We start from the raw sequence: 11,848 nt of genomic DNA, 5'->3' as shown, positions 1-11,848 counted from the left end.
GCACTTTACTTAAATATCGGTACTTAACTAGAATGTAATATCCTTTAATTTCTATTTTCCTTCTACACTTGATATCGATATTACTATAGTTTTTGGCGAAAACTCTTATTTTTCACGCTATACACATGCATAATGCCTCTTGTATTCTGTCCCACATAATTTGATTTTTAAATTTATTGTAAATCGATCAACATTTACTTTGACTGCTATCGATAACATTTACTCAGAATTTACTCATTTCAGGCAAAGTCTCTTCTAATCTTTGCTTATACTTTGCTTATTAGCCCACTAGTTATCGATAGCTTATCGCTAAAGTTGCCGACAATACTGGTCCTTTCTGCTTTGTTTATCAATACTATCGATTACTATCGATATCTCTTACTGCCCTCGCTTTGCCTACAATGATCATTTTGTTATTTCCTCTTACATCCGTGTACTAAAAATACGCATTTATAGTATAGTTATAGTATTATACCAAGAAAATGTTTGGTAATTTAAATAAATTGGCAAACAGTTACCGTCGTTTGGCTCCCCTCGCCTCCCCTTAGCAGATGTTTCGCTTTGAGTTGCTTAAGCGCCTTAGTGTATGCTGCAGCATATCCGATTATGGCCCAAGACCCGGGGTTGGGCTATACTCACAAAATAAGCTTTAACTAACTGACCCACGGCAACAAGAGGCCAACAATACAAACAACAAAGTCGATTCCAGTAATGTACTTGCTAAGTAAAACACACACACACACACACACACACAAATGCACAAAATATAAAAATATTGTAAGAAAAACTTGCAGAAATAAAGTAAGAGAAACTAAGTCAAAAGGTCAAATGTATTATTACATGTGTGCGTGTGTGTGTGTGCGTGTGTGTGTGTGTGTGTGTGTGTGTGTGTGTGCAGATTGGGAGTGCTGCTCAAAGAAATTACATTTTTGGGGTCAAATGGTCAGGCGGTCGGTGGGTCGACAGTTGCTGTCGCTTGTCTCTGGCCTCATCAAAGTAGCGACCTTCAAAATTGGTCGACAGCGCCGTTAAGCTCTCAAGTATCCTTTTGCCAACACCCACACACATACACACACCCACAGAGACACACACATACACTCACTTGTCATTAGCCACAAACATTTTGCTCCGCTGGCATTTCTCATTTTTTTTTATACGTGTGTGTGTGTTTTTTCTTTTTTTTTTACCTCTCACTCATTTTTATTTGCCAAGTGCACGCAATGTGACAAAGTACAAAAGCAAAAGCGAAAACGAAAAGCGAAAAGAGAAGAAAGAAAAAACTTAGGTGGGAAGAGGTGGCAATGTACTGGCAGTAGTGGGCGGCAAGCGGGCGTGGCGCCTGGACTGTTGGCTGGTGTAAATTATAGTGTCATATCGTGTAACATCACATATAGAGAAGGCCCAAAACGCCCACACATAATAACAACCGACCCGCCCGCCCGCTGGCCCGCATAATCCACTTGAGTTCTGTGGGCAAAATGATAATTAAGCCAGTTCATACGACCAGTCCAGGATATGCCCAGTAAATGCGCTCAAAGAGCTACAAATTAAGATATCGTAATGCTCGATACCCTTAAAACATAAATCATGGTAAAGGAAAGCAAAGACACCCAATAACGATATATAATTATAGCAAACGTTGACGATAAATCCACAATCCATAAATATATAAGTGCGGATGATGGGGAAAATCAATCTCGCATCAATTGTTAAAAATATTAATATTAGAATACAATATTTAAGAGGTATACATTGAAATAAGTAACAAAACTTTGACTTCTGCAAGTAACAAATGATCAATTATTGCATTAACGATAAATGCAAAATCGAAAAAGATGAATACAGTATCGTTATTATGAATTAAAATAGGTAAAAAGAGCTAGATTTCTTCAATAAATACAATAAGGATAAATCCACAATCGATCAATTTATATATGTGATTAATCGGGGAATTCGATAAGACATCGATCGTTAGGTATCTATACATATATATTGAAATAGAAAAGAGACTTCCTCAAGGAGTAAAATATATATATGTGGATAAATATGTATATGTGGATAATCGCATAAGTTAATCACGCAAAAATCTTTAACGATGAATATGGTGTTGATATATGCATGAACTGGATAATAGAAGTTTGGCTTCTTCAATAAATGCAATAACGATAAATATACAATCGATAAATATTTAAATGTGGATAGTCTGGATGGTCAACCAATTTCCCATATAATATACTAATTCAAATAGACAATAAATAAAAAATAAAATAAAAAACTTTAACTGAAATCGATTCATTTGATATATAAAACATTCATAGAGATGTGTAATATATTTAATCAGCCTGGCATGTATACCATATGAACGCTAAATATTGCTGTAGCTGCTGCTGGCGATATGTTATCGATATACATGTTACGTGTTATCGATATATTCATAAACATTATGCAACGATGGCTAGCAATTGCTTATTTTATTAAGTGGAAGTCACATAGAAACTTTTCTCTATGGCAATGTCGCCTAATATGCCCATTGGCCAGACATTTGTACAGGGTATTCAGCACTTGCAGTTGTTTATTAGCAGCAATGACCAGTAGTAACTGTAATTGTAACTGCTTGTTGTTTGCTGCTCTTCGCGTCATTCCGTTAGTGAGCTTTGGGATCGACTCTGAATTTGGACCTGGTTTCGGGTGGTTGGGGTTCGGGGTTTGGGGCTGAGGTTCGGGTTCGGTTCTTTTGCTTGTTTTTATGTACATTTTTCTTGTTCCGTTATTATTTTTTTTGCTTCATTTTTGTTGTTGTTGTTGGCTTTTATTTTTTTTGTTTGCGGCCTGCTTAAGCATGCATGAAGCGTGCTCTTATTTAATGAACAAACTTTGCGGTTGTGTTGGCTTTTCGTTAGCCACTTGTCATAATATGATTGCAGTTATATTAGTTATATTTGTTGTTGTCTTCACTCATGGCAGACAAACGCTCTAATTGAGTCCAAGGAGTGAGAAAAGAGAGAGAGAAAAAAAAGGAGATTAGCACACCCATTAATTTGAGCTAAATTTAGCCAAGTTCGTATAGAAACGACATTGGCCACAAATTTCCATTCCGAGTTGGGCATGCTCTGCCCATACCTCTAAAGGTCAGCCAGAGACAAGAATTCCAATATATTCATTCGCTCGCTCAGTGAGTGCATTTCACTTCAAACTCGAGCTCTTTGGCATTTCAACTTGGCTTTTGAGGCTTTGTCCTCTCTATCCTCTTAGTTTGGCAATGCCAACAGCATGCAACAACTAATTAATATGATTTCTGTCATTCGCATGTGTGTATTCCTTTGTACATACAAACTAACATACATATACATAGGTACATATACCATGTAATTATTCCATTCTCTCCGATTCACAGAAATTACATTATCAGTACTTGTAATATCTCAAGTTGTTGTATAAAGAACTTTATAGAAATTATATCGAATTATAACAGATATGCAGACATAAGGAATTACTGAATAATAAATGTGTATACTAAACATTGCTACACCAGATCGAGTTATATCAAGAACTGATATATCAATGATTCTGGTATCGCAAATTATTATAACAGATAAAGATAGATATTATCAAATATTAAATAATATAAAAATGGTATAAGTGCTATAATAGAGTCTTCTATAAGGAGCTGTTATATCAGAAATTACTATATCATTATGTAATCCAATATAGTAATATCAAATTCTATCTCAAATTGCTGTATCCTAAATTACTATACTAAATATTTTTATACCAGTAACCATTATATCACAGATTGCCATTTCATAGCCATGATTTTCCTTGGTACCTTTTAACTACAGTTTAATGTTTATTAAGGGGCACTGCTATCCAAAATATTCCTTAATTTCGGGTCATAAATTATGGCAGGCTAAAAGCTAGCCATTACATGAAGGACATTCCCTATTGGTAACGATAAGTAATTGCTTCAATCGATAGTCCGGCGACTGTCTTGAATGCTATTCGAACCATCTGCAGCTCATTCAATATAAACTGTGCTTGCGCACACAACACCCAATTAGGCGGCAGAAACCATCGAGTCCAAACTGTGATAAAGTCAATGGCGCAGGCTAATCAAAAAATACTTAAACCAAATGGCACGGCATTAGCGGAAGGAAGATAGGCGTGCGGGTGGGGCGCACCATCCACGTAATAAAACGAAAGAACACTTTCTTTTTTTCATTTTTTTCCACTTCCCGTTTGGCATGTGAGAAATTCGCACGCAATAAGTCGAACCGCTGTCAGCTGGTGAATTCTGGTGAATAATATTCCTTTTATTATTATCATTATATACTATTATGATTTTAATACAAATGGATGGCACGCTGATGCGACGCAAGTGAAGGTTATGACATTCAAATTCAAATTCTATTTTCAATCAGACGCGAACAGACTTGAAAGATGCCCCCTGGCAAAAGCGACAACCGCAACAACAACGATAACATATGGCAATCTCGCTGGCGACATCGACGATGACTACAACAACGACAACAACAGCAATGACAACAAGTCAACCAACTCAATTATACAAACATTAGAAATGCATCAAAAAATAACGAAGGATATTTGAGCACGAAACGAAGTCAAGTCGAATGTGGAAATGGTAGTAAAAGTGGGAATACAACTGGGAGTGGGAGTGGGAGTGGAAATTGTAGCTTGGGGCCTTCATAGACTCGCACACCATGATTTCTTCACACAATCAACAGTAATCGATAACACTGCACAATCAACTGTGCGAATAAAATTTGCAACTAAAATAGTTACAAGAATTCAATTATTACTTCAGCTTTATCAATATGCGAGTGTTTGTGTTATCTGTATAGCGAGGGCCAAGTTGTCAGACCTGTTTGTTGTGCACTTCTTAGATAACTCTGAACGATGATGGAACGTTTCCGTATGTTTTTAAAAGCGGCGTCGATGAAGGTAGTTAGTGGTAGACCCATTGCATTACAGCAATGAGTCAACTGAGTATTACAATCATATCAATTTGTATCAATTATTACAGTTTTTCTATGAATATTTTCATATATAACAGTTTGCAAGTTACCCCAAATATAACACTTTATAAAGAGAGTAATTGTATAGTCTACAAGTTCTGTAAATATAACAGTTTTTAAGCTCCCCCCCATATAAGAATTTGTGAGTTTCACCAAATATAACAGTTTCATAGAAAATAAATATTTCTATGCTCGCCCAAAATATAAAACTTTATAATATATACAAATTTTTGAAAATATAACAATATAAAATATAACAGATATAAAAACTGTTATACATATATAACAGTTTGTAAGTTGAAAAATATTTGTTTCACAAATTTTGACATAAACAAATAGAGAGTTTGCCAGATTCCCCAAAAGTTTATCAGATATAACAGTTTATAAGTTTAACAAAATAAATGATTGTGAATTTTCAATTATAACAGTTTAAAAGTTTTGCCAAATATAAGTTTAAGTAAAAATAAATGGTATATTTATGTATTATAAATGGCATTTGAAATACATCACTTTATCAGTTTCATCATTTATAACAATTTGTAGGTTTAACGAAATATAACAGTTTGATGGATACACATTTGGCTCTGTGAATAAATCATTAAATATATTTACCATACAGTGATAACAGATGAGTCATTGTTATTGATCGATATTTATCTAATTTTACTTAAAAGTTACACAACTTATGACTAACTTACTCTATGGATAATTTTAATTGATCGTTATTCAGAGTTTTATCTAAAGTTCGTTAAGCCAACAATCCAGAATTTATCAATATATTTTCAAGCAGAAATTATCGTTTTTTTTTGTTGGTGTATTTGCTTTATGATAATAATATATAGAATATTATAGCTCTAATATGTTCAACATGTATGTTAGACAGTGTAAAAGTCATTTAAAGCGTTTACTTGGGCACAGGCATTATGTCGTTGATGTGGCTCGCTGTGGGTCTACGTAACCTTCATTGAGTTCTGTGCTCTGTGCGACTGATTAGCTAAATGGCTTTTGGTTTTTATTATATTTTATTTTGGGTACGGCTCAGTGGGGAGGGAGGCGTACATAGACCGTGCTATCGAATCACGTGAATGAACTTGTTTGCACACGACCAAAGAAGCGTATATCATAGCATCTATATATATATATATATATATATATATATATGTATATATTTATATATGGATATATGTATGCAGATAAATGTGTATAAACAAATATAAACAAACGCAAACAGCGTCGAGCGAATGGCAAATTTCATTCGGCGACTGTTTCCGCTTTCATGTCAATGGCAAATTTTTGCACACTCAACGCCAATCAATTTCGAGATAGTTTACGATTATTGTTTTTGGCTGCGAACATTTTGGGGGAGGAGGTTAGAGAGCGGAGCTAGAGGCGGGTGCTGTTGAGTAGTTGGGTGTCAGTCGCGTGTCACAATCAGCTACTTCCACAAACAAACAAACAAACAAACAAACACACATACACGCACACAGAGAGAGAGAGAGAGAGAGAGAGAAATGCAAAATACAAAAAATAAAAATATAAGCCATGTAAATGTTATGCATTATTATTGGTCCCCCTCTTTCGGAGAGTGCATAATATGACAGAATTTATTTGACATTTGCAAATCTGGCGTGTGAAAACAATTACATACCTTAAACTAAGCTGACTCTGTATGTGTGTGTGTGTGTGGATGTCTGTGTGTTGCGAGGAAAAAATGAATTTGTGCACCGGGAAGCTAACCACAAAACATTGGTAATGGCTCTGGCAATGACAATGCACTCAAGTGCACAAATTGTGCAAGAGGTGCGAAACGGTAAAGCAACAACAACAAATTGCATATGGCAAAATGGGGGATTGATCATATAGCTAATAAACTACTTGAATAATGTTAAAATAGCAAATTCAGAGTGCTAACAGAACTGCCGTAAGCACTTAACAGCGCTGCGAGCGATGTAAAGTTTACATTTAGCCATTTTGCAGAAGTCTTAACATTCGCTTAGCAGAGCTAATAAGAATCTAGCAGCAAAGCGAAATTAGCTAACAGTTAACTAATTGCCTTGCATTTGTTAAACGGCAGCAGAGAGGAAAATTGCTCAAATTTAACAGTTACAGCAAATTGCAGTGTTGGCTACATGTTAACAATTAGAAACAAATTTGCAATTGTATTGCTAACACGTAATTCAATTGATCTCAAATATGTTCGATTATGTTAAGATAAATGTATATATACATATATGTACATTCTTCTAGGAAAATGCTTGTGTAAATATCTTTCGAATATACAAAAATGAGTTTAACAGCGCAAGAACTTTCATAAAATGCATTTATTACGTTTTTCGCTGCTATTTTTAGGCAAACAACAACAACAAAATGGAGAAAAGAAATACAAAGTTGGAATGCTCTCACGGGAGATATGTACATATGTATGCATATAGCAGCTGTTGATGTGTGTGTGTGTGTGTGTGTGTGTGTGTAAGGGAATGCACTGGAATTGAGACAAATAACATATTTTTCCCCAACACAAGGGAATGAAATATGCATTCTCTTTCAATTCTCTTGTGTAAACAGAGAATTTTACCCAACAACAACTTTGCATACTTTCTGCAATGACAATAGCCAATGTTGTTGTTGTTGTTGTTGTTGTTATTACTGTTGCTGATGTGTGGTGCTGTGTGCTTGAACAGCGTAATGAAAGGATTAAGCTGAAGGATTCGTATTGCGAGAAATGAGTGTAATCAGCAAATGTCAATTGTTATCTACTCTGCAGCAAAGGAAACTGGGGCTAGATTGGGACACAACAGGACAGGAGCAATATACAGTGAAAGCTCTAATTAACGAACGTCCCTTGTTCGCATGAGATGTTCGCTCGAGAGAGAGATTAAAGTGAGCTTTGTTTACCTCTCTCTAAGAACTCTCACATCATCATTGAGGCTTTCACTGCATACACACACACACACACACTCTCTTTTACACGGACAGAGACAACGAGAGAGACAGAGAGAGAGAGAGTGTGGAGCGAGCGAACGAGCGCTAATTGTGAGAGAGAGAGAGAGAGCAGATGATTGTGGTATTCAGCTTGCAGGGAGAGCGAGCATACAAGAGAGAGAGAGACAGCGAGAGAGAGAGCGATTGCTTATCAATGTGATCATCATCGTTATAAAATACCAAATTCGGCAACGAAGAAGTCGCGCAATTTCAATCTGGATTTCTTGGGCTCCTCGCGCGGATGATGCACCGTTATCTGATCGCCATCGGCCGATATCATTGTCTCGCTGGGCGGCGATATCGAGTACTGCTGCAGCATGCGGCGCTGCTGTTCGGTGAGCTCGTCCAGCGGATCGTTTGCTGTCATTGCTGCTGCTGATACGGCGGTGGCGCCACTGCAGCTGCTGCTGCTGCTTCCGGCCCCCACTAAACAGGCAGCCGAACTGGAGGCAGAGACGCCGCTGCCGCTGCCGCTGCCACTGCCGCCGCCAGCAGCGGCCAATTGCTGAGCGATGAGCAGCTTCTGTGCATGCTCCTCGGCCTCTTTTTGTTTTTTGAAATCTTTTGTTTGTTTTGTTTTGTATTTTTTTTTTTTTTTTTTTACACACATACATACATTTACATTGATATATAGACGCAGATCAAATACATATCGATACATGTAGATATATAGAGTAAAGATTAAATATAGCATCAAACGAAATAAAAATTGGGTAAAGTGTGCAGGGGCTGGCATAAGGGCGTGGCGGCTGGACCAGAAGCGAGCTGTATAAGAGGCAGAGCGCTGGCTGAAGAGCTAGCGAATCGCATTTTATTCTCATTATTTAATATTGATAAGAATTATATTTTTGTTCAATTGTTTTTAACATTTCATATGAATATCAATTTTACTGATATTTAGGGAAATTTGTGATCACATATGTTAAATGGCTATTTCTAGTTAGCACTGTTAATAACATAGACATTTTTAACATTCCTAACAGAGCTAAGTTCATTCATCTTTTTTCTTGTTCTTGCTTAGAAGATCCCAAATTTGTTTTCTCTATAATTTAATTATTGTTCGTTGAATTTTGATTTTCAACGGCAAATCAAAATTAAATTTATATGTATATATTTGGCGGTGTAACTGGCTAAAATTTGATGTTGATATTGATATAGAAGATTGATGGATTTGGTCGAAATTGCGCTCGCATTTGCACTTTTATCGAACGGAAGCACACCGAGACGCGGCTGAACCAATTGCCCGGCGAGGCGAGAAAAATCAAATATCAAAAGTATATATAAACATATACCTCTATATACATATATATGTATATTTCAAACTTATAATCAAATGGGTGTGGCTGCCACGATGAGGGGCGAATTGAGAAAGGGTGAGTGGGTCGTAGCAACAGCTGCTGCTGCTGCTGCTGCTGCTGCTTCTGCTGCTGCGGCGTGAAAATTTAATTTCAATTTGCAATTTGAAAAATGAAATTTCGGCATCAGCGAGTCGTTGCGAAGTGGAGGGGAATTCAAATTAATGATAATATATTTACACATATATATGTACATATGTATATATATACAAGTTTATATCTGCCACTGTGACAGAGTCAGAGCCATTGCAGAGTGCATGACCTGGCCCAGGGAGTCGGCCTTGGCGTAGGGCGTGGCCGCCCACGCAAAAACATCACCCATGAATAATGGTCGCCCTTTATTATTTTATGTTTCTCTCTTTTTCGTTTCGCTTCTAGTTTTATTCTTGTTTTTTTTCTGTACTTTTTTTGTGGGGGTCATCATTAGCTGAAGGTGGCCACGTCAGAGCCACGGTGCGGAAATGAGCAGCCATGGCAGCAATGGCAAACAACAACAATTGCTGAAAATTGTGGCCAAATGCAATTTTGTAGACAAGCCAAAGTCGTCAATAAACCGATCAGTGTTGCAGCGCCACCTGCCGCACAAAACGGGCGCACAATAAGCGGCTTAAGCTGAAGGCTACAAATATCCCCGCCCTCCCTATTCTACCCCACCGCCCCGCTTCCTTCCGCTGCGCTAAACAGAAATAACTAAACTGTTTACGCGCTTACGACTGGGGCCCATTGCTATAATGTAAATGCTAAATGTTAATAAGAAATGCAGCGAGGCGAATACTTAAACGCAATTAACACACTGCTTACCTGCTCTTATCAGTGCAGGTAAGAGTTGAAACGTTGGCGTCTCACGTGATGCAAATGCCCCTTTTTAGCATTTCTACATTTATAGAACGAGTAAATTTTACTTGAAACTGATTCACGATCGGCTTATCAGCAAAATGGCCAATTATGTCGCTTGGCGATGACGTCATGCCGCAGCGCATTGCCATGGCCCAAATGGGCATTATATAAAAAGAAGAAGCAGCCGAGTGCAGTGAAAAGTAGCGGCGCGTATATTTAAGAGCCGCGAATTGACGTTAACGATCATGTTAGTAGCAGGCGGGCCGCTGTTATGTGAAAAGGCGCCGCTGTTAATTGCTAATGAGCATGTTAAGCGTGTTGACAAAAAGAAATACAAATAAAACAAATAGTAGAGAAAAATAAACAATTACAAACAAACCGCAGAAACAACAACACCAGCCAATAACAATAACAATAACAAAAAAAACAAGAACGAGGCTCTCTGGCTGCATTTGAGAAGCAATGAAAATCAATTAAAATTAATTGATACAAAAGTCAAATTAAATGGGGAGGGGAGGCCGCTTACGGTGCGGCATGTGTTTGTTCTTGTTGTCGTTGTTGTAATTGGCTGCTTTTGCGTCATTTGTTGTTGCTGTTGCAAATTAAACGAACAATGTGGAATAATTAGAAAATGCAATCGCTTTGAGGCGCTCTCCTCTGCACCCTTTCTCTCGCTCTCTCTCTCTCTCTTAAATCAAGAGATTAGCTCGCTCGCTCACTCACACACACACAGACAGTCCAGCCAGCCAGCCAGCCAGAATTAGGTTATAAATTAAAAGAATACGGGGAATTGTCGGAAAGAGAATGGGAGATAAACCGCATAATAGGTCTAGAGGTATTTTTCATTACTTACTTTCCAGCAGCCGTTGTATGAGACTGTCCACATTTAAATCAAAATCGCCCATGATTATTTTGTTTTTGTTTTTACTTGTATGTTTGTTGTTGTCCTTCTCTAGATGCAGTGAACTCCAATTGGAATTGTTCGCGGCTCAACTACAACAACTCTCAAAAGTAAACGCACACGCACAAAATGTTGTTTGTTATTTTGATGTTGCTGCTACTGTTGTTGCTGTTGCGACTGTTGTTGCTGCTGCTGCTGTGGTTGTTGTGTTGCCGCTGCTGTGCCGTGTACTTAATTTTTTTTTGTGTGTGCCGCAAAAGGCAATTTCACTTTGTGTAACACTTTTCAGCGCTTTTTGCTCTGTTGCGTTGCGGCGTTTTACAGTTACAGTGTTGCTGTTGTTGTTGTTATTGTGGTTGGTATTGGTGCCGCGGCTGCTGTTGTTGCTGTTAAATTTTTAGGCTATTTTTGTGCAAATGGAACAATTGTTGTTTCTGTTGATTTTCTCACTTGATGCTACTGCACTGGCAAAAAAATAATGTACGGTAATATAGTGCGGACGCGTCCCTTTTAATTTATTCATTCAAACAAAATTCCACGACACATTCGACTAGGAGCGCTTCAAATTATCTGGTTTTACTCCGCGTTAAAAACAAATAAAATAACCAAACATGGCGACAGTCTCGCGTGAACTATTGGGCAAGTGTGGCCACGAAGACTATAAACGAAAATACTTGACACTTGGCGCTAAAAAATACCCAAGTATTTCGATATCGATTACAGCTAAAATACCATAATAA

General features: G+C 37.5%; 2 protein-coding genes across 2 annotated transcripts in view; one reads left to right on the top strand and one right to left on the bottom strand.

The window, feature by feature from the left end:
• The window catches only part of flw (protein phosphatase 1 catalytic subunit flapwing), a 34,257-nt gene extending 22,488 nt beyond the window's left edge, over nucleotides 1-11,769 (bottom strand). The window contains exons 1-2 of the mRNA XM_089263101.1: nucleotides 11,061-11,769; nucleotides 8,196-8,576 (exon numbers count right to left, since the gene is read on the bottom strand). Coding sequence (XP_089119227.1) covers nucleotides 8,196-8,576; nucleotides 11,061-11,112 — 433 coding nt within the window. The 5' untranslated portion in view covers nucleotides 11,113-11,769. The remainder of the gene's footprint in view (nucleotides 1-8,195; nucleotides 8,577-11,060) is intronic.
• Nucleotides 1-11,848, top strand: part of LOC149090717 (uncharacterized) — an 86,350-nt gene that overhangs the window by 56,870 nt on the left and 17,632 nt on the right. The window lies entirely within an intron of this gene.

This window comes from Drosophila navojoa, chromosome X, assembly GCF_054131105.1.
Source record: "Drosophila navojoa isolate 15081-1374.11 chromosome X, UAZ_NAV_1.0, whole genome shotgun sequence".
Taxonomy (NCBI): domain Eukaryota; kingdom Metazoa; phylum Arthropoda; class Insecta; order Diptera; family Drosophilidae; genus Drosophila; species Drosophila navojoa.
The sequence above is the reverse complement of the archived record's forward strand: the minus strand, read 5'-3'. Positions and strand labels throughout refer to the sequence as shown.